Here is a 24,117-nt window from a genome sequence, read left to right on the forward strand (position 1 = left end):
GAAAAAGAAATTGTTGGCAAGAAAAATACAAACTTTAAAATTAAGCACATAGTTAATGAACACAAGATTAGAATATATGTATAATAATATGCTAGTATCTATATGGGCAAGAGGACGAATTTATAGTTACTTGTGAGTGCTTACACTCTTGCTAAAGAATTCTATTCTGTCAAGAGGACTATTAGGGTAGGAGGGAAAACATGATTATAGGAACAAATTACCAGAAAACAGATGAGTAAATAGGGAAATTATACAATTATTTGTTCAAAAGACACCGACCTTTAGCTCAGTCATCAGGTGAAGAAACTCTTTACAGTTGCCTCTAGAATCTTAATTTGATTTTTAAGATAAACAAAAAGGAAGTTGTTCAGCATCTTTGTCCATTTATAGCATTGGATTGGCACCGTTAGAAAAAAATGAAATCTACCCAGGAACGGTGTAACAGCTTCAGTGACTTTAGAGGTGTCCCAGGGGTCAGCAGAAAGTTCAAAGGTCGGCCACCTGTAGAGCAGGAACTAAACGGAGCTGGAAGGGACTGGAGCAGGTGTGCCATGCGCTACTCACATCTGTTCCATGCTACGTGGGACTTTGGAACTGTTCCAGAGAGAAGTACTAGGCACACAGAGAGCATTTGTGTTCATCATACTAAACTTCTGAGGAACACAAAGGAAGCAAGTAGCAAAGGAAGCCTGGGGTGGGTCAGCAGTGTGGCGCAGCACCACCTACAGGCAGAACACACTGGTCAAACACACTGGCCCCCGAGGCTCCCTGCTCCACCGAGAGGAGGCACACAACTTGCTGGCCCTGGGATGCAGGACTGAGGTGAAGAGTGAGGAGGGAAGGGAAGCCCAAGAATTGAACACCTTTCTAAATGTTAAAAGACATTGGTTTAATTTACTGTCTCTCCGTTCTTGTTCCTTTTGGTGTTTTTTTTTAATATTTATTGATTTATTATGTATACAACATTCTGTCTATATGTATGCCTGAAGGCCAGAAGAGGGCACCAGACCTCATTACAGATGGTTGTGAGCCACCATGTGGTTGCTGGGAATTGAACTCAGGACCTTTGGAAGAGCAGGCAATGCTCTTAACCACTGAGCCATCTCTCCTGTCCCCCTTTTGGTGTTTTTTAAAATACTTTTCCTGTAAGAAGTGTAAACATACCAAATTATAGTTATGACCAATAATATCTTGGGTTTGGATAATGACAAGAGATTGCTGCCCTGGCTCTTGCTAAATGGAATTATAACAAAATTGAAATTAGAGTTCATTAGTTAAAATACAGCATCTGAACAAACAGAACAAGGGCAACTATCCAGTGGGTTAGCAGTGGATGCCTGTAACTGTAACGCCACTAGGAAAATGGCTGAGTTTCTGCTCTACAGAAACTACAATTTCTTTCATTGTTTATTTATTTATCTATTTATTTATTTAATCTACATGGATTACTCTTTTTCCTAGGGACATTAAAGTCATACTTAGAGAAAACTGCTGAGCTCTTGGTGTTGATCAGGCTCTCATTGTCGAACCTTTCCAAACCTTCCTTCAGGCTTGGGGATTCTATAGAAAACCCCAGTCCTCACCTCTCCTGGAAACAGCTTTCTTCCCCATGTAGACTGGAAAGTTTGACAACTGCAGCAATGCAGGTGGAGTAACACGGCCCTGTGTTAGCAGACTGTATTTTCTGAGCTTCAGGTCTGGAGGCAGGTTCTCAGGACAGGGCAGGCCTTTCTTTTTCATCCTCCTGTAACTGAGATTCTGGCCTTGAAAATGAAAAGTCACACTACCACAAGCCAGGGATGTCTTCAGTGTCCTGCTGTATTTTATACATGGCATTATATTTATATAAAACCAGTGTTAACTCTGGATGACTTGGGCGTTATGCTGAACCACTACTGTCTCAGTAACAAGACACAAAGTCAATACTAGGAGTCAGAATTGACCATTCAAACACATGAAGAATAAAGAGTAAAAGCCACTTCCCAACATTTGTTTATTCATTTGCTTATATGTGTGCGTGCGTGCGGCTCACTGGCTCTCTGGAGTTGGCGTTATAGGTGTTCTGTGGGCTTCTGACTTGTTCCTGAGCACTTGGATCCAGACTCCAGGCCTTGTAAGTGTGCAGTAAGCAGAGGTGGGTAACCTAGCTATAGAGTCTCCTATGTAGCGCAGCGACACTCTTTTTTTTTTTTTTTTTTTTTGGTTTTTCGAGACAGGGTTTCTCTGTGGCTTTGGAGCCTGTCCTGGAACTAGCTCTGTAGACCAGGCTGGTCTCGAACTCACAGAGATCTGCCTGCCTCTGCCTCCCGAGTGCTGGGATTAAAGGCGTGCGCCACCACCGCCCGGCACGACACTCATTTTTTATGAACAGCTCTTTATTGATAATTTAAGATACTTTTCTTACAAAATTTAATTTTCCCATTCTTTTTTACTGTTATAAAAGGCCCAAGATTAAATGACCGAATATTTATTAGGCTAAAACCAAACTAGAAGCCACCTTCTGTAATTTCCTTACTGTCTTGAATCCTCCAGGAGAGTTCCTTATGAAAGTATAATGTTTTAGTAGCTTTCCCAGTCTAGAATTTTACTTTGTTGAAATGTTAAAACTACAAGAATGAACTAACCCCTTTAAACATTTCCATTCTTCTGTTGATGTCACATGGACCCTCTGTCCTTCCCATCCTTGTAAACTTAGTTTGGATTGATTTGATTCTCTGGCCTTTGGCCCACTCGACTTTTGCTGTTCATCCAACATCAGCTGCGTTCAGTCATGTACTAAATGCAGGACATGGATTCTCAAGTGCCCAAGACTGACTTTTCAGGAGAAAGAAACAAGACCCACACCGCAATTGTCTGCTGTGTCCCAATGATGTGACTGATTTGTATTGCTTGCACCTGTGCACCGATGCATTTCCTGACATCATCAGTTTTCACCCATGCGCTGATGCGCTTCCTGACGTCATCAGCAGTTTTCACCTGTGCACCAATGTATTTCCTGATGTCATCAGTTTTCACCTATGCACGAATGTATTTCCTGACGTCATCAGCATGCTCACTTATCACCGTTTCCTAAGAACTAACCACCATGTGTTTTTGCTAGGTGTCTCCCTTTTCGGTGTGTGGGGGATTGAGGTAAGACATGTGCCACCTTCCAGCACTGGACTATCCAGTGAGCCCTTGATCTTCTAAAACAGGTTCTCGCTAGCTAGCTCAGGCAGCTTCATAATCTGCCTGCCTCGGTCTGGTCTCTAGTGTTGAGCCTTCCCACTGCTTGCTTGTTTTCCCCTTTTGAAAAAAAAAAAAAAAAGCAAAACCAAGTCTGGTTAGGACACACCTGTAACGCCAGGTAGAGGCTGATGCAGGATTGCTGAGTTTGAGGCCAGTCTGGAATAAAAATCAAGATCCATTCTCAAAACAAGACAGGGTCAAACCAAATCACACCTAACCCTTGAGATTCAAGAAGAAAAACAGGCCGAGATCTGCTTCTGTGGAGCTGGAAGACGGCTGAGGTAAAGGGCTCCTGTGACAAGTTCAGACGGCTGGCACCCATGGCAGATACCGTGGTGGCTCATCTCAGCACTGAGGCAGTGGCACAGGAGACCCCCAAGGATTCGCTGGCTAGTCAGCAAGCACTGGTAAGCTCCAGGTTTAGTGACTCAAAAAATAAGGCAGACAAGTGAATGAAGAAGACACCTGACACTCACATCTGGCCTCCACATACACTGGCTCCAACATGGGCAACGAAGAACCACTTGTGTGCAAAAGTATTTATCTACTTTCCTGTCCACCAGGGGCGCTGTGCCAGTTACTAAGACCTAGACACATTGTTGTTTATCTACTTTCCTGTCCACCAGGGACGCTGTGCCAGTTACTATGACCTAGACACATTGTTGTTTATCTACTCTCCTGTCCACCAGGGGCGCTGTGCCAGTTACTATGACCTAGACACATTGTTGTTTATCTACTCTCCTGTCCACCAGGGGCGCTGTACCAGTTACTATGACCTAGACACACTTGTTGAGCCCAGTGTCTCCAATTCCTACACTGCACTGCTTGTCCATATCTATTGTCTCCCCTTAGAGCTGACAGGCTGACAGGTTTTACCATCTCCACTCCCGTGACTATAAAACATGACATTTGCCCCACCCAGGATTTATGGCCCTTAAACAGTATGCAAATGCTCACTCTTGTTTCTAACGTGGTTGTGCTACACCTGCTTGAAGACTCACACCACGCACTGCTTAGCCAGAGTAAAGCAGGAATTTAGCCAGGTGAGGCTGATAAGCAGAGCTGCTGAGAGGAGAAACAGTCCTGAGGCCTACAAGGGGAGCTTAGAAGCTGGGAGTGACTTTCGCAGCTGCAAGAATCTGGGTCTCTAGGTCTTTGAGGTGTCCTGCTGGAACCCAGAGGGTTTCAGTCACATAAAGGCCTCAGCAGGGCTTGAACATCACTAGTGGCTCTTCCCCACCTGTTCCTATCAAGTGGCTTTATACATCCAACCATACAGACAGCAGCGGCACCGGACACCCTTCTCCTTAACTAACTGGAGACTTACAAGTATTCAATTAAGAAAAAGAAATTATTCAACACTGACATTTTATTTTCTGAAGTTTATCACAATTTTACAAAACAGAACAAAACAAAAAAGCAGGTATCAAAAACAGCAGTTTACAGAATTTCTGCACTGGTTCTCACCTCAGTCAGTGACTCTGGAACTGGCGTCTTGTGTAAAGACTAGCCAGGCTGATTCCCTCTTGAACATGTGCACGCATGATTGCTCTTGGAACTGCTTCATAATAGTAACTTTTTACAAGCACCGGTCATTTTTGAGAACCAATTTGGTTTGTCCAACAAAGTAAACACTTTTTTTTTTTCCTGTGTGGCATTTTTCTTTCTTAAAAAACACTGAGCTGAAACACAGACTATGTATTTGTTTGGATCAGAACCAAATTTTCTGAGCTCCCCATTACCTGAAGAACACTGATGACATCACTGGACATATGAAATGACAGTGAATACCTGTGGAAATGTCTAAGGCAGCTACCTTGTTTCTGAAGAAAGTAGGGTTTCATCCAGAGGCTGATAAGAGTTTGAATTACATCAGTTTTGATGTCCTTTCTCTGACTTGGGGTGGTTTCCCCAGACAGCCTTATTATCAGAAGGAAAATGTGATGCTTGTGCCAAAGAGGTGCTTATATTTTGCAAATACATTTCTATAGAGCAAGACTGCTTGCTCTGGACCCTGGGTCACCACAAAGAGACTGAGAGGCCATGATAATCAGATGCTAACAGGAAGTAGCACGCTTACACTCACAGCATCACCTGGAGGCAAGCAGAAATAAAGCTGGAAACTGGTAGTGGGGCTCACCCACTACTTGCTCTGGAAACACATTTTGCTTAAATAAGGGAAGTGTGGTCCAGTTTTGCAATGTTAATAGCTGCCAGTCTCTCATTTTTAAAAATAAAGATCACTTCCTGACTAGCATGAGTTAGGAAACTGGCCTCAAATTTGATCATATCTCTCAGTATTGGTTAAAAACAAAGTAAAACCCTTAAACCAGCCAAAAGAATTAAAAATTGCACAATCAAACTTGAATATAAATTACAGAATGGTATACATATTATTGACATGATTATGAAAGGATCAAACAACCCCATTAAAACAAAATTTTCTCAACATTATTTCAATTTCATTAAGGAAACTGATATGTAATTTTCTTCTTTATAGATATGAAAAAGGAAGCAAGAAGGCAAAGCTGAGAGAAACAGATGCTACCCACAGGGCAGCGGTGCCATTTGGTTGTTTTGGTCTTTGTACCAGCAACTCCCACTGCTGTGAACGCCGTCCAGTTCCAGCTGGAGGATTACACAGTTTTTCTTGCAGTCAAAACACGAACGATGGACCCTACTCCTCCAGCAGCAAGTGCCTAAAACCAACCACACAGAAAGGGTCATAAAGGGCCAAGTCTCAGGTTAGGAAATTAGGCAAGATACTGAAAGCATTAATTTGTAAGCACTCCCTGAGCATCTGCTATGCCCCAGGCAGTGCTCAGCATGAGACTAATAGCAGTCTTATTAGGACTAGGGCATAATAAAAAACAAGGACCTAGCGTTCTTGCCCTTGTGAACTTACTTCCAAATATACATTATCACTATTCTAGCGCACTGTATCTATGCTTGAAGATGTCTGCAGCACATCGCTCCTGACTAAAACAGGTGTTCAAAGATAAATCCAGGAACTCTCCGTCTCCCATCCTTATCATGGTTAGGTTAGGAAGAGCCTTCCCTGGGGACAAGTCATCCCAACTTCCTCTTAGTTTGCAGATTTCCCCCTAAGGTAAGAAGATCCAAGTTATTTATTATACAAGACCTAAGCTAGTTAGAATAGGATATTTGTACTTATTGTATATAATTTCATAGTAGGTTTAGAACTCTCTTATTTAAACAAAAGGGGGAGGTGTTGCGGGAGGTCCTCCCACTCCTCCAGCCTATCACCGCTGAGTTACCAGCCCATTGGGGCGTGGTTTCTCTCCCTTTAAAAAAGCGGCCACTTCCCTCTCCTCTCTCTCTTCACTTCCTGCTCCCTCAGCGACTAGACTCCTTTCCTGGTTGCGTAGAGGGCTGTTGCCTGGGACAGTGATCTGTAAGTTTTTTCCCATGACTTAAGAGCTGATGATCTCTAGCTTTGAACCTTTTAATCTGAATACTGAGAGTCGTGATTAAATATTAGCAATTAGGAATTCTGGTTCACTTATACTGAAAAAATATTTTGACTACCATTGTGTATTGCGAGGATATGAAACATCCTTTGGTCTACTATCAGACAGTTTGATCTCCAGAATCTCTACAAAAAAGTCATAGCCCCAGGAATCCCAGCATTTCTATGGGGAGATGTGGCCAGAAGCCCCTGGGCCAGCTGACCTTGAAGCACATAGCACAGCAGAAGAAACAGGAGGAACCCTGCTCCAAACACATCAGGAGAGGATCCTCCTCGAGTTCTGAGAATTCTAAGACTGTTCAGAGACTACATAGTCATTTATCTGGCTTTTTTTTCCCCTTAAAATGCTATTGTTTATATTTTATCACTATAAGAGCTAGGAAGGAAAGATTACCTAAAATTACACTTGCTTTGTGTGCATGTGTGCAGGTATAATGTGTGTGTGGAGGTCGTCAGTTCCTTCTGTCCACTGTGTGGGTCCCAGGGAGTGAACTCAGGTTGACAGTCTTGGTGGCAGGAGATTTTACCCACTAAGTCACTTGGTTCACCTGTCTACTAACTTCTTACATAGAACTAACAATAATTCCTTTTCTTCTCTCTCTCAATATAGCGCATAATTCAATATATAAACCAGGTTGGCCTGCAATGCCTCTCTCCAGAGTGCAGCGTTAAAGGCATGCGCTACCATTCACGGTTGGTAACAATTTTTGAAAACAAAACAAAAACACATTGCTGGGGATCAAATGTTGGGAATGTTAGGCAAACGCTCTTTTCTCCATGGTCTAGTGACTGTCTATTCCTTTGAGCCTGTCTATCTCAGATTATTCCATATTAAGCAGAAATGCCAAATATTTGTCTGGTTTCACTTAGTAGAACATCTTCTGGGTTCATCTACATTGTAGCATGTATTAAAAACTCCATTCTTTTTCATGGATGAGTAACATTCCACTCATTGTATGTACCACACATCAACCCTTTCATTTTTGGTTATTTCTATTGTTTGATCAGTATAAATCAATTTTTGATTTCCACGATTTTCTTTTGAAGATTTTCTTGGAATCCATACAGGTACATAATCACGTATGTACTAAACATGCAAACAAATATGCAGTGCAAATCAGGATCTCTTAAGACCAAGGCTGGAAAGCAAACGTGAACTTTTCATTTTCATGCATTTAATTTGTTTTTTAGGTGGTACTCTAAAAGGAACGAGTTATAAGGACCTGCGGTTTGTCACTTACCTTTTCATGCCACTGTAGCAACATAGCACTGCTATTGTCAGATGGGCTCTCAAAGCCTTTATAAATATATTTCATTAGCAGGTCCACACCATTCTTGTCCAGAGACTGAACGGCCTTTTCAATATCATTAGCTTTAAAAGAGATGAGCACTTTCAAGACAATGCTGCCTGCCCGGTCCTAAGGGTAAATACATAACAAAATATTCAGACATGTATGCTAGGAACAAAATTTTAGAAATACCACGTTGGAGTGAAATCTGAAGGACTGAAGGACAATATGGCAGATGTGAAAGAAAACTCCTTGGAAATATGGCCAGTGTTTAGACACACGAAAGAACAGGTGCTGCAGCGTGGGTTTCAGAGTGCTCAGAATGTTCACACAACCTGAGGTGACAGAGCTGAGGTGGGAGAAGCAGCGGAGGAAGGGAAGGAACGCTCTGTGAGAGGACAGATCACGTGAGAGCCTGCAGGCCACACTGCAGTGGCACTGGCTTTCACTAGGAAATAAGACAGTGAGTTTTAAGAGCAGAGACACAATCTGATTCTCATTTGAAGACTATTTCGACATCTCTCCTGAGAACAGCAATGACGGCAGCAGCAGGAGTGAAACAGAAGCCATTGGGACAATTCCAAGGACACAGGTTCTGGGTGCTATGATAGTAGAGGTGGTAATAAGGGAACCCATTCTACTTGTTGTTTTTGAGACAGGTCTTACTGTATAGCTTTGACTGTCCTGGAACTCATTATATAGACCAGGCTGGCCTTGAACTCAGAGATTTGTCTGCCTCTGTCTCCGCAGTGCTGGGATTAACAGGCTCTGGAACACAGTCTTAATAGATCTAAAGGTAGAAATGGAATTTACTAACAGACTGATGGGAAAATTTAACAATTTATTATAACATTTAAATTTTACTTCTTGGTCTAAAAAACTCTTAAACAAAGAAGTAAACTGATTTATACAATTCTGTCTACAGAATACAAAAGTGGCATTTTCTTAAAAGCTCCTGTTTGAAACCATTAAAAAACTCTTTTGAAATTTCCTAGCTACAGACATTGGGTCCTTCTGTGTTCATCTCTAAACTTTCCCTCTGGAAAAGCCTGTTCCAGAAGCATCGCCTAAGCAGAGGGAACACACAATCAATCCCTTTCAACAATTCATTTCTCCTTCTGTTCAGCACACAGTGGGATCTCCAGCATTCCAATGGGCAGGACTTTACAGAAAATTTCTACCACCAATGTTATCTTCGTTTAAAGATTGCAATTTCCCTATTGAGGTCTAGAGCTATAACTTCACACCCACAAGCTGTCATTAAAAAAAAAAACAAAACAAAGCAACAACAAAAACACATTAAGGGATATAACGAAAATTTTAATGATGTTTCTAACAACTTTTAAAAAGCAAAGAAAAATTTCCCCCATACAAAGCTTTGTTGCCTTGATAATTCCTATGTTTATCTATACTACTATTCCATTAAAATTCTTGAGGTCCTGGGATGTAGGCCTATGGACCACAGGGCTTTGGTAAGCCTGCACTTCAAACAATAAACAACGAAGTAGTTCTTTAGGAATCAGCAGAGGACAGATGCAGGGTGCAAGCCGCAAAGTTCTTTTAAGGGACTGGGCAACCTTTGTGTAGCAAAAGTCTTAAAACTGTGGTTTTGACCTAGCGTTTGTCTTTGGGAATTTTACTGACAGAACAGATTTATCTTATTATTCATTTTAGCAGGACAAACTAGACAATCTAATATACAATAAAAGGAATTGAGGGTATATAAAATGTCGCACAACAGTATATTGCAGTTAAAATGCTTTAGAAATAATCTTATTGCTAAGGAAAGAAATTTGTACATATTGCTATACAGTTAACTGTATGATTTTCTCTCTCTCTCTCTCTTTTTTTTTTTATAAAGAATACAAACTCTTGTAGAAGCTCTTAAGTATAGCAGGTGATAACTGACCCACTTGACAGCATGGTGATCATCTTTTTATGCTCTCACGCCTTTGTCTTCTATATTTAGTACTAACATAATGAACAGAACCGATGTCTCCCTCCTTTAAGTGGACTCTGTTCCACACAGCATTAGTTTAACTCTATATTTCAGTGCTATTTTTCATAGGGTGTTTTTACTTATCAAGAGTTTCCTCTTTGGAAACTGGCTGTGATGGCATATGCCTTTAATCCTAGTGGAGGCAGGACATCTCTGAGTTCCAGGCCAGCCAGGTTATATACCTAGACCCAATCTCAAAAACAAAAAACCCCCAACAAAACCAAAACGAAAAGGTCAGTTGTAAAGTCTCGTGTCAAGGATTTCGAGAACAGTGGGGCAGCGCAGAGACTGAGGCTGTGGCTACAACTCACCTTCACGGCCTGACTCTTCGTGTTGATAGGGGGGTTTTTCAGAGCTGCCTGCAGCGCGGCTGTCATGTTTCCTGTAATGACAGTTAAGGGGGTAACAGCAAAGGGGACGGGTTCTTAAGACTTGACTTTCTGAATAGTAACAAAAATTACTGTGGCCCTTATGTTTACTATTGTAGATTACATTTGTTTATTTCTACTATGTCAATCAGAAGCTAAAATCAATTAAGAGACTATAGGAATTTTTTTTTAAAAGAAAAAAAATTATTCTAACCTTGGTCCTAGCAAACAGAGTACACTTCGTAGTGAAATACCCACAACTGTCTGGAACCTTAAGACATGCCATCAGAATGACAGGTCACCCATTGGAGCAGCCCACCAACGAAGCACACCATCTTGTTTGTGTGTGAGTCTTACCAGAAAGGAACCCTAAACTTTATACTAAAAGCACACTGGATATCAACTGAAATGCTGGCTGATGACCCTGGCAATCAGAGCGGAACAGGCAATAGCTTAATATTGATGAGCAGGGCTAGGGAAGCTGTAATGAACCACACGACCTGTAGGTGGCAGCTTACTTTTCTCCCTACAGGTTATGTGAACCGGGCTGGACCATCCATACCTAATTCAGTCTCAAAGCACTAATGAGTTAGCAAGCATGGGAAACGGAAGGCCAATCAGACTGTCAGAACAGACAGTTATTTCCCTAAAAGGAAAACCACAGAATCACTTGTTCCTCCGTCTGTACTCCCCAACCAGGGCTGTCTCTCCTAGTTATAATGAGAAACAGTATCTTCATATTTTAAGAAGGATTGATGGAAAGGTAGATTCAACTGATAATGGACACGGAAGTTGGAGTCACCAGAAATTACCTAAAACACATCACTAGTTTAATAAAATATCATCTATCCACCATAAAGGTTTTTTTTAAACAAAGAATAACGCTCACCATGTCTATAGAAAATTATCGACAGTCGGTGATAAACTACTGTGAAGGATGCATGGTTTCCTAAAGAACATTTTTTTCCCCCGCCCCCCATTTTTGCCCAAGTATTTAAATAATCAAATTAGGAGCAACTGATGTGAAAGTTGTGGCAAGGAAAGTTAAACGTATACGGCGTACGTATGCTCAATGCTGCAGTTATCACTAAATACTTGTTCACTTATTTAGTTCTTCATTATGTCTAGTAGAAAACTGATGAGGAAAGCGGTATGAACGGACTTAATGGATGCAATTTTTCTAAGGCTACAATTTGGGTCTTTGCAACATTTCTATTTTTCTAAGAGATCGATGCAAATGAATTTCAGGCTCATGAATATTCAGATATGCAAACCAAAGAATCAGGAACTGACAGCCATATTTTAACTAGAGTGGAAACAATTTCAGAAAAACGATTTTGATTTCTAGAACTGACTCATCCTCTGTTTTAGTCATTGGGGTTCATCCTCAATATTTCCAGGGATTCTCCACACGCATCCCTATCCTTTCTCTACTGGCTTTTTCTTAGCAGGTAGAAGGCTCCAAGCTTTAACTGGGAATTCTGAAGACGGAAACCCCCTTCGCCCTATTAATGAATTATGTACAACCTCCCCCAATCCTCTTCTCTAACAGTGCTGCTGCTGCTGAGGCCCATGAGCTGAATGCACGGAGGGCCTCCATCCCTCCCGGCTAGGAATTAACCATCTCACCGCTCAGCAAAACCACACCAACGACAGAAAAGCGGGACGCCCGTGTCCCCACCAGGCAGGAATTTCTGGAGCTCAGGTGCCCACTAGGGCGCCGGCCGGTCCCCGGCGAGGGCGCGGCCGCTGGGGCGGCGCACCTGAGGAATCAGGGCGCCCGCAAATTCGCGAGCGCGGCCGCGGGGTGCAGGCGGCCTGCTGGCCCCGGGAGCTCCTGCCCTCCATCCCCATCCAGAGCCAGGCGCAGCCCGCCGCGTGGCACGCGTCCCCACGGCCCCTGAGCGCCGCGAGAGCAAGGATATTGTCGCAGGCATGAGTCCACCTCGCCCTCGTCGGGCCCGGCTTGGCCATCGCCGCCGTCCTCCTCGTCCACGAACTTGTTCTCATCATATTCGTCCACGTCCACCTTCCGGAAGCGGGCCGACGACACCGTGTTCTTCGACATCCCGGATCGCGACGAGACGCTGGCCTCCCCTTCGCGGTGCCTCTTCGCCTTTCGCGAGCCCAGCCCGGCGCTACTCACTTCCCTCTTCCGCTCTGGGGCGTAGCCGGCAGCCGCCGCTCGCTCGCTTCTGGGCCTGCGCGCTAGCCGGGCGCCGCTTCCTTCTCAGCCGCCAGCGCCACTTTAGCCCCCGCCCCGCCCCCGTGTTCCCCGGGGAGTGCGCGTCCGCCCGGGAGCGCGCCGGACGCACCGCGCACGCGCGGACCCGCTGCAGGAAAGGGGCGGGGCCGGCGAAGGAGGCGGGGGCGGTGGGCGGCTAGAAAGCTGGATGAGGCGGCACGGAGACGCGATTGGCCGTCGGGGAGCCTCACGTGATACCCGAGAGGTTCCCATAGAAACGCTTTTCTGCGGTCCAGCCTTGCGGGGGAGGGGGGGTCTAGGGTTGGAGGCGATGGGCACCTGGGGCGCGTGGCCTGGCCTGCTGCCGCCGTCGCCGCTGTCGGTGCCAGAGGTTCGTTGTTGGGGTCCGGTGTGAGGTCTGGGTGACTGGACTCGGGCGTGCGGTGGGATGGACTGGCTGCAGGATCTAGTCCCCCTGCAGTCAGCAGGAGTATGAGGCGAAGTGATGCCAGGCTGGGCGCCCAGCTCAGAACTAGTGACCGGAGCCCTCTCTTTGGACCGAGCGTCGCCAGAGACTGCGTTCCCGAGTTGAGAGCCCTTCTCGGGTTTGGGATCCCGCTGTGCTGTCGGCGGGAGGTCTCCAAGGACAGAGTCGAGAGGTCACTTCTCACCTGTCAGTGCTGTGGGACAGCATCGCGGCCGGACCTGCAGAATCTGAACTAGGTATTCTCTCCATCCGGAGGGAGGGAAAGATGCTTGGGCCGGAGCTGGGGACGGGTGGCGAAATTGGGGCAAACTTGTAGCATTTTGTAGAATCAGTCATCACATCTTAAAATAAGTAGTTATTTGGAGCAAGAAGGCCAGAAGAGGGTGGGCGAGTTAGGCTCTTCAGTGCTGAGGGAAAACAACATGCACAAGGATTAATAGGAACTGGACTTTCAAGGTTGATATTTGTGGTTTAAGATTCTTGGGAGCCCGTCAATTTATTTTATTCTGTATCCCCGTTTGAGAGATCAGAGCTTTTACTGAGGAGGCAGAGGCACTAAGATTAAGGAATAATAGCTGTGCTTTGTGTATTCTACTGTAGTACAAGTATTTACAGAATAAAATTAACTCGGGCGTTTGTCTGTGCCCTGCTTGGAAGCAGGTCTACCTGGTTTCATATACTTATGAAAGAATACTTATTTTAAAGTCATTGGCTGAAGTATAAAATCATTATTATACGGTCCTGTTGAGTTCTACCCATCCCTCATTTGCTGTGCTGTATTGAAAGGAGCAGTGGGTTTGGGATTAGAAGACAGTGGCTGAAGTCTCGACTTTCTGCCTCACAATCTGCGTGATTGAGGCACGTTGCTTAAAATTTGGAACCCTTGGATTTCTTATTGTTTAAAATGGGGCTAATGTACACTTCACAAGAATGTCCCCAGGATTCAATATGCAGAAATGCTTCAAAAGGACTCCAAAATTCTGCATATATGTGCAACGAATCATTGGTTTTGTAGATCTAGCTTCATAAATTACCTGATGATAATATGTCGTGTTTTATCTCACCGGTGAAAGGGATCCCAAGATTCTGAAGGGTAGAGTCTAATTTTTCTTGTGTACCTTTTTTCCTATGAACAATAATTATTCAGAAGGTAGTCAGTACATGCTTGATGAATTAATAAAATATAAAAGTCAATACAATTTGAGAGTCACAGTGACAATAGGGAATCAGTCAAGAGCTCTCAGGATCAAACATTTGTTGAATGTAGGCATACACACATGTACATATATGTGTATGTGCTCATGTAGAGAGAACTGGGGCACTGTAAGTGAAACCCATCCCTTTTCCTTGTTGAGAAGTGATATGGCATCCCCCTCTATATCATTTGGTTGATAGAAGTGACATTTCCTTGATTAACATTCTCATTGTGAGCTCGTAAAAACTCTCATGTCTTATGACAGCAAAGGAAAAATTTCTACCTGCCAGAAATACTTATTTTTAAAACATTTGCTAAAGTATAAGATCATTATTATGATGATGGAATTATGTAACTTAGAATAAAGATTTGTTTAAATATTTTTTTCTGTTTCAATTGTGTAACTTGCTTAAAAGCTACACAGCATGCTCTTTTAGATGTTAAATCTCTCTGTACTTTTTGTTCTTCTAAATCGAGATTTTCTTTGAAGAGAAAATTAAACATTGGATGCATCGTTGTGTGCGAATGGAAACACAGATTTAAAAGTTAACACAGCCCTCATCTCAAGTCTTATTTTTCCTTTTGTCTTATTTGGATAATTTTTTGTTCTCTTATTTTAGAACTGGGGCAGAATCCTGGGGTAGAAACCAACCTAATGGAACAGAAGGAATAAAAACATCAGTTGTTCAAGGACGTAATTATCTTGATGGCTGAATTTTGGTCTGTGTGTGGATTGTGTTAAATCCGACAGTGTTTCTCTTTAAAATTGTTTGTTTTGTTTTCTGTTTTTTTTTAAAGTTGTGTTTCATAATGAACAAAGTGCCTAGGATTTGGTAGTCAATACTGCTAACTAGTCTATTAACGATCTCACAAATTAATTACAAAAAACACTTAAAAGTTGAGTATTTTAGTTTACTTTCTACCTCTCATTGGTCAATATTTGACTCTTTACAAGATATAAAGGAAATATTTGTCTTTGAAGAAACTTGTATTTAATTTATCTTAATTGGAAAAGGCACAGTATTTTACTTTCTTATAAAGTCTAGATTTTTACTGTAGCCTATGAAACTTAATCATCTTAGGTAATTTTTTTCTCTTTGGGTTTTTCAAATGATTGCTTTCCTCTCATATAAAGGATTTGCTTGGCTTAAGATGTATTTATTATAGAAACAACTAGGTTGTCCTCAACATTCAACGAGACTGAATCTTAATCTCCTGAGGTTTACTGCTGCGTTTCTAGCTTTTTATTTCTGCGATGTTGCAAAGAGTCAAGGATCAGGGCCAGTGAGCTAGTGCATCTGCTACTACCTTTGCTGTGACAAGCTGAGTTCAATCACTGGGACCCACATGCACGTGTGCACTGTGGCTTGTGTAGGTGTTTGTATGTGTGCGTGTATCTTCCATCCTCATGTATGTTAAGAAGAAAAGGCCAAGGACCCAAAGTTGTCTTAGGAGGTCATTTTTAGATATCTTAAACCAAGTACTCTACCTTCTCTGGGCTTTTTTCTCACAAACTCTTGCCACTAACTTTTTTTTTTTTTTTAAAAAAAAACAATTCATGGAGCCCTGGAGCACAACACTATTGTTTTTTATTATTTGAAGTGAAAAATGAACATTTAAAGGAAGCTATAGCTCAGTGGTAGGGCACTTACATCTATTATATTGGTATATATGATGCTTTGGGTGTAATCCCTAGTACCTCAAAATCCAAAGTAAACTTGTTAATCGAATATGTCAAGCTTGTATTACAATATAAAATAAATGAATTTCAGTTCTGGTAATAATAGGTTAATACTGTTGTTATCAACATAACCACTACAGTATAAAGTTTTTAGCATGTTTTCCATAAGCTATGCTGTAGTTTAATGCTCTTACTAATACACAAATCAGCTTGTATTGTGAGGAAACCATATCCCTCAAAATTCTAAGTGTTTTCTTAGTGATTAGTTCTAGTTTTACATGTTTTTATGATTATACAGTGAAGTTCAGCAGAAAGTTTAGTGATTTAATTGTGGAACCTTTATATATTAGTACATAAAAGATTTTAACTAATTACCAATCTGTACTCAGGTGTGTGTGTATTCATGAGTATAGGGATGCTTGCGTATGTGTGTACGTGTGGGAGGTCAGAGGTCAATGTTGGGTGTCTTCCTCTATTCCTCTTCACTTGTTTTATTTATTTTTGAGACAGGGTCTTTTACGAGCCTGGAGCTCACCAATTCTGCAAGACTGTCTAGCTAGTAAATCACAGGGATTCTTTTGTCTCTGCCTCCCTGGAGCTGGGATTATAGGCACATGCTTCTACCCCTAGCTTCTATGCGGGTACTGGGGATCTAAATCCAGATCCTCATGCTCGGGCAGCAAGCACTTCATCAACGGAACCATTTCCCCAGAAAGACCCTTAACTTCCAGAGAAGTAACCTAGTTTCAAAAGGACAAATCTTGCTTTTTAATCATTGTAGTGAATGAGATATTAAGTATTTATGATGATATATGGATTTTACAGTACTTTATTGGGGTTGGAGAGATGGTTGAGCAGTTAAGAGTATGCATTATTTTTGCAGAGGATCCAAGTTTGGTTCCCAGCTCTCACATCAGGCGTCTCACACCCCACCAGCTCCAGGGTATTTGACTCCTCTTCTAGAATCTGTGCACACTTTAGTTGCATGTGTGCATAGTCTGCTACCATGTATATAAAGATGATCTAGTGTAGTGTCTGACTGAGATGGCATGGAGGTCAGCAGGCTGTATACTACTTTTGATACCCACCCAAAGGGTGGGTTCTGTTGAGTGGGAGCTAGAGAGGGAGAGTCTGGGGTAAACATTTGGGGGGGGGGTGCCAGGTGGTGGTGTCACACACCTTTAATCCCAGCACCACTTAGGAGGCAGAGACAGGTGCAGCTCTGTGAGTTTGAGACCAATCTGGTTTACAGAGCGAGTTCCAGAACAGGCTCCCAAGCTACAGAGAAACCCTGACTCAAAAATCCAAACCAAACCAAACCAAAATAAAACATTCTGGGACATTTGGGTGATGATTTCATTTATAGCAAAAGGTGGGTGGGATCTGCTACCAGAGAGAGCAAAAAGGCATTAGGTCATTAACAATATTCACTCCCAGCTTTCTGTGCCAGAAAACAGGTATTTTATGTCCACAGTATCGCTAGTGATCTATTGGCAAAAAGGCCTTTGTCCCCCAACATTCTTACTATTTACTAGTAAACAAAGTATTAAAAAATCAATCCTTTTCTCTTTTAATTTATCAAAAGTACTAGCAACGCATCTTTATTATAGAAAATAAATTCCAGGCTAGGGAGATAGCTCAGTCAGTAAAGGGCTTGCCTTGCAAGCAAGAGGGGTGAGTTCAATACCCAGAACCCATGTAAAGATCTGGGCATAATAGAGTGTGCTTGTAAGTCCCCTGGGCTAGGGAGATGAGACAGGCAGATTGCTGGGGCTTGTGAATCAGCCAGTGTAGCCAAATCTGTGAGCACAAGCTAGTCAGAGGCTCTATTCACTTCATCTCACAGTGGAGGCAGGGCTAGAGAGATGGCTCAGAAGAGTGCTTATCTCTTTCATAGAGGACCTAACTTTGGTTCTAAGTGGGGTAGCTCAGAACCACTTGTAACTCTAGCTCCAGGAGATCTGACACCTCTGACCTCTCATGCCATCAGCACTCATACATGTACCACACACATCTACACAAAATTAAAATCTTCTAACAAGTAGAACTTAAACATTGAAAATAATGTACGTGGCTAGAGATTGGGGAATGACACCTGAGACTGACCTCTGGCCTCCATCTGCACTATGTATGTACGTGGAGAGAGATTGGGGAATGACACCTGAGACTGACCTCTGGCTTGCATCTGCATTATGCACATGTGCATGCAGTGGTTCTTCATGTGCGCCTGCACACACAAGCACACATATACACCAACACACCTACATACAGGCACAACTCCCTCGCGCACACACTCAAAGTTTGCCATCATAGCTCTTTTGGAATGCACAGGTATTTGGTATCAGGCATTCACATTGTCATATCTTAACCACCATTCATCATTTACAGAGCTGAACCTCTAGACCCATTCAACTGTAACACTCCACTTTCTTCTGCCTCCAGCACCTGACAAATATTCATTTCCCAGGAGTTGGAGTTACAGATGGTTGAGCTGCCACGTGGGTGCTGGGAATTGAACTTGGGTCCTCTGTATGAACAACCAGTGCTCTTAATAACTGGGCAATCTCTCTAGCCCCAAGGTTCCCTTTTACATAACAAATACCACATTTTGTTTACTTACTCATGTGTCAAGGGACTCTTGGTTTATTTTCTTATAGCTTTGGGGTAATATGTTACTGTAAACATGGGTTCATAAATGCTTCAAGTCTTTAAGTTCTTAGAGGTGTACATGAAGTGCATCTACATGGTAGTTCTGTTTGCGCTTTCATTTTTAGAAAACAGGTTTCTTAAAACAAATTTTAAGTAAAATGAGTTCACATTCCATTTCCTTGGATGTCCTATTTGGTAGAGCATAAATCAGACAATTCTGAGGTCTATGTTTGGTGTGTGGTATGGCTGAAGGGCAGTGGGGTGGGTCAGAAGCCTAAGGTCTGCTGTCTAGAACCACCTGAGATTCCCCATCCTAGACTGTGCAGGGCTCTTGGCTTCCTGGGTCTTGAAGATGCCTCTTGGCAGTATAGTTTGAGCAGAATGACTGAGAAGTCACAAGGAGGTGCTGATGGTCGCTGGGTTTCCCAGTGCTGAAGAACAGAACATGGACCTGACTCTCAGCTCAGTCATCAGGGTCTGACTTACTGCCCAGTCTATCACAAGTTCTCTGTGGTACCGCCTTTGCAGGTATCATAATAACATGTGCTTCATAGGATTATTGGAGGGATGGAATGATGAAGGCATCAGTCACAAACAATGCCACACCAGTTTGGAATTATGATTAATAGCGTGGTATTTATTTAAAGGGGAAAAAACTTACAGATCACCGTCCCAGACAACAGCCCTCTGCGCAACCAGGAAGGGAGTCTAGTCGCCTGAGGAGCAGGAAGTGAAGAGAGAGAGGTGAAGAGAGAGAGGAGAGGGAAGTGGCCGCTTTTTTAAAGGGAGAGAGACCACGCCCCAGTGGGCTGGTATCTCAGTGGCTATAGGCTGGAGGAGCGGAAGGACCTCCCGCAACAGAATGAGTTAATATGTAAGTGCTTAAAATACCTGACATACAATTCTCAGTAAATGTTCGATAGTAATAGTATTAATTACTGTGAGTTACTATGTGACTGTCCTTAGAGCCTTGGAAATGAGATGAATAGGATTACACTCTATACTGTATGTACTGAGTCAAAAAAGATGCATAGCAGAGGTCTAGGAAGATAGCTCACTTGTTAAAGGCTGAGGCTCATATGCACCCACTTGAAGTCAAGGTATGTAGCAGAAATGTAAAGAAATAAGATTTACTCTCAGATGAGGTCAGTAGGGTTAGGCTGTAACTTGATAAAACTTATTGAATATTAAAAAAACTGGGTGTGGTACCTCATACCTGTAATATCACGTTCAGGAGGCTGATGCAGGAAGATTGCCTTGAGCTGGATGCCAGCCTGGGCTACACAGTCACTACTAGGACAGCCTGGGTCACAGAGTGAGAACTTGTCTCAAATAACATCATCATCAACAAATGTCAATAGAAAATCAATATGCTTGACACACAGGAGTTGGCTACAGACTTTGTGTTGTCTCTCACAGGCCTTATCTACCCAAAATACTCAGAAGACAGCTGCTCTTCCACATACCTTATAATTTCATCCCAAAGGACAGATGCCTTTTTTCATATGAGTGCAGAATCAGATAGCACAGACATTTAACTCATGCAATCAACTGCTTGAATTCTCATTCAAATCCAGCAAGCTTCTGATTATAATAAATAGACAAGGGAAGACTGTGATTTAATTGTGTGTATATCCAGATGTCAATCCCACTGGAAATCAATTTATCAGCTGTCTTTCTCTTGGGAGCTTTGTAAGTCTGTTGACCCCCAACCTAAATCTATTCTTTGTGTATTGATTGCATAGGTAATTTGGGCCTCCAGAGCTGAGGGTCAGACTCTGAACCAGACTGAAGGTAGAGTCTTTCCATTCACCATTACTGGTTTCTTGGGTCACAACCCATGTCCTTTTTCAGATGTGTCACTGATTTAATATGTTGACTTATATTTTATTTATTTGGAATATTTGGTGGAAGTGATGTATTTTTTTTTTTCTGGGACAGAGTCTATGTAGCCCTGGCTATGCTAGAACTCTCTGTGTAGACCAGGCTGACCTTGACCTCACAAAGATCCACCTGCCTCTGCCTCTTGAGTCACCATGCCTGACTGGTAGGGATATTTTAAAAAATCACCATTGCCATTTTTTCTGAAGAGAGCCCGACCATCTAAACCCCCTCTCTCCATCTCAGGGCCAGCCATGCATGTCCAGGAACCCACTGTGTGGTGAGTGAGTGAGACATGGCACTGTGTGGAGTCCACTCTTTGGAAAGGTTGCCTCGCTGTATGTTTTCTTAAAGTCAGAGAATGCTTGCCTAGCAAGCACAAGGCCCTGATTCAACCCTGAATACCTGATAAATTGGGGCGTGGTGGTGCATATCTTAATCCCAGTGCTTGGGAGGTAGAGGTGGGAGATCAGGAGTTCAAGATCATCCCTGCGCTTACTCCTGCTCTTATAGGTAAAGGATCACTTAGTTTTCTGTTTTTTTTTTTAAAAATATTTATTTATTTATTATGTATACAATATTCTGTCTGCGTGTATTCCTGCAGGCCAGAAGAGGGCACCAGACCTTATTACAGATGGTTGTGAGCCACCATGTGGTTGCTGGGAATTGAACTCAGGACCTTTGGAAGAGCAGGCAATGCTCTTAACTGCTGAGCCATCTCTCCAGCCCCAGTTTTCTGTTTTGAAAGGTCTCACTTTGTAGCCCACATGTGTCTAAGGGCATCCATTTTCTTCTCTGAGGCTTTATCATATTGGTTTGGACTTGTGGCCTGTCATTCATAAGGCTGTGGTTGTTTAAATAACTGGACCCCATAATCTCAGGGAACAGTACTGTTAGGAGGTGTGGCTTTTTGGTGGAGTGGGTATGGCATTGTTGGAGGAAGCGTGCCACTGTCAGGTGGGCCATGAGGTTTCCTATGCTCAGTGTGAATAGACTTCCTTCTGCCTTCTGGTCAAGATGTAGCTAGCACCGCATCTGCCTGCACTCTGCCATGCTCCCGCCATGATGATACTGAACTAAAGCTCTGAAACTGTGAAGCACTTCAGTGCAATGTTTCCTTTTCTAAGAGTTGCTGTGGTTATGGTGTCTCTTCACAGCAGTAAAAACCGCAAGACGCACGTTTATCTAATTAGTAAGAAAATGTAATGGTCAAGGGCACTTCTCTTCTAGTTCTGTCAACATTTCCTCTTGTTATACACCATAGAAATCCACATTCATATTTGAAACTCAAGTTCCTAGATTCCAGACACTCAGTAACCTGATGGATGTTGTGGTCTGCTTCACCACTTCGAAGGTTGGTTTTATGGCAGTGATTTTATCTTTTTAATTTGGCAGAAGAGGTTCTAGTGAATCAAATTCAGGGTCTTGTAGTGTTAGGCATATGCTATGGAAGTAGACTCTCAGCCCCTGGCGCTATTCTTATAATAATCAGAAATGCCAAATTTGTTATGTTGGTGTCTTTTTCCCTCAAACATAACATTCCAATTTGTGAACATAGGATTTCATAATTTAATGATAAATGTCAACACATTTTTAAATAATAATCACTGTATACTTATAGTAAAATTATATTCAATTACCTTGATCAAAATCTGCAGGCTAAATATATAATTTTTTAAAAATTTATTCATGTTTATTTTAATCACAATTTAAATTTCTATTCCTAAGACATTTTTTTTCTTTCTTATCTCCTCTTTCCTCCTCATGCAATGTTATGGGATTTAATGTTAATATTAGCATATTACCTTATTAGGGTAGCATGACTTTATATAGACATTTTATAGAGTCAGTCTTAACTCTATACATAAAAATGTAATAGAAATTTGCATTTGAATCCACTTTTTCTATAGTATGTATTTACATATTTCCATGGGAGAAATGGAGCAGCAAATGTGGATTTTAATAAGCAAGTGATTTTATTTAAGTGGCTCAAAGGGTTAATCAAAGAAAAGTTCTTAAAAGAAGCACGTTTTGAAGAATTTAAGAGAAGGTACAAATATATATTGGCGAAGAAGAGGTCAGAAAAAAGAAAAGGAATGTACTTACATTTTGCATTGGGGAGCTTTAATAGAAGAGGGATAATAGTAACATACAACCAAAGCCATCCCATGGAGGGTGGGTGGCTCAGCAGGCACCCGTTCGGAGTGGATAAGGGATGTTGTGGAATAAATGATTGGTGAATTTATTGAGATGGAGAGTCAGCTGTGCTACCTACATTTTGAGTGGATATTATGTTATATATCACAGGAGAAAGAGAAGAAAGAGAAGGTGGGAGAAAGGGTGAGAGGGAAGGAGAGAGGGAGGGTGAGAAAGGGAAGGAGGGAGGGAGATGGAGATTGAGACTGCGCTTTTACTTCTGGGCCACCCAGACCCAGATAATCACACAAAACCTATATTAATTGCAATACTTTTTGGCCAATAGCTTAAGCATATTCCTAGCTAGCTCTTACATCTTAAATTAACCCATTTCTATTGCTCTATGTATCACCACTAGGTTGTGGCCTATTGGTAAGTCTTGGTTTCTTTCTCCTTTGGCAGCTACATGGTGTCACCCTGACACCACCTTCTTTATTCCTGAATTCAGTTTAGTTCTCTACACCGCCCCCTCCCCTGCCTACTTCCGTTCTTCCCTGCCATAGGCCAAAGCAGCTTATTTATTAACCAGTGGTAATAAAACATAATCATATCAAACAGAGGGGAACCCCACACCAGGGAGAAGGAGACAGAGAAAGAGAGAGAGAGAGAGAGAACTTGATCGATTTAGAGCACCCTACAGGAAATTGCTATCTTATATTTTTGGTTGTGAGCCTAGCCTTTAACGGCTGAGCCATCCCTCCAAGCTAGGAAATTGCTATCTTGATGAGCTAAGGAAATAACCTTAGGAGTCATCAAGAGTGGTGTGGAGTTTGTTGTGGTACATGATGGAGGTCGTCTGTGGCGACTCTCACACATCACCTTGCTTTATAATCTTAGGAGGGAGAGCTCTGAGTCAGAAAGATCAAACTGAATAACTGGCTAGGTTTAAAAAAAATCAGTTTTTGTAGCAATATGTAATCAATTTGTAGAAGAGCTTTTACTCACACAAAACAATTTTGAATCACTTTAGAAAATTATGGGCTGCCTAAAAATCTTCTGACCACATCAACAATCAATGGAAAATCACTGTTTGACCCCAACACAGCATTTGATGTCGGCAACATTGGGTACCCTCTAATTTTATAGAGTATTTTTATGCTGAAACCAGTTCAGGAAGTTATTTTGTCCATATCCTTTTTTTAAGGATGATATGGGTTGGCTAGAGTAGAGACACTCCTTTTCTGCCTCAAAACATTTATTTTGGGGCTGGGAAGAGGACTCAGCAGTTAACAGCACTGATGGTTCACTTCCCAGCACTCACATAGCAGCTTACAACCACCTGTAACTCCAGTCTTAGGATCTGATGTCCTCTTCTGGTCTCCAAGGACACTACATGATGTAAGACATACATTAAGGCAAAATAATCATATACATACACATAATAGAATAATAATATAAAAGCATTTATTTTGTTACTTTTACTTCCAGAAAGAGACAAAGTTGCTTATGTCAACATTTTGGACTATGTT

At 42.2% G+C, this 24,117-nt stretch overlaps 2 protein-coding genes across 3 annotated transcripts in view; one reads left to right on the forward strand and one right to left on the reverse strand.

Moving 5' to 3' along the window:
- Nucleotides 1-4,579: 4,579 nt before the first annotated feature.
- Arpc5 (actin related protein 2/3 complex subunit 5) lies at nucleotides 4,580-12,569 on the reverse strand. Its single transcript, XM_041663094.1, has 4 exons — nucleotides 12,300-12,569; nucleotides 10,318-10,390; nucleotides 7,960-8,136; nucleotides 4,580-5,927 (listed from the first exon to the last, which is right to left on the reverse strand). Exons 1-4 carry the CDS (start codon nucleotides 12,440-12,442, stop codon nucleotides 5,865-5,867), a joined length of 456 nt encoding a protein of 151 aa, XP_041519028.1. The 5' UTR covers nucleotides 12,443-12,569; the 3' UTR covers nucleotides 4,580-5,864.
- Nucleotides 12,570-12,844: 275 nt separating this feature from the next.
- The window catches only part of Rgl1 (ral guanine nucleotide dissociation stimulator like 1), a 277,227-nt gene continuing 265,954 nt past the window's right edge, over nucleotides 12,845-24,117 (forward strand). For both annotated transcript variants that reach the window (XM_041662621.1, XM_041662623.1), the window contains exon 1: nucleotides 12,845-13,282. The gene's annotated coding sequence lies outside the window, so the exon portion shown is untranslated. The remainder of the gene's footprint in view (nucleotides 13,283-24,117) is intronic.

This window comes from Microtus oregoni, unplaced genomic scaffold (assembly GCF_018167655.1).
Source record: "Microtus oregoni isolate MIOR12 unplaced genomic scaffold, Mior012 000013F_ref0000133, whole genome shotgun sequence".
In the NCBI taxonomy this organism is placed as follows: Eukaryota; Metazoa; Chordata; class Mammalia; order Rodentia; family Cricetidae; genus Microtus; species Microtus oregoni.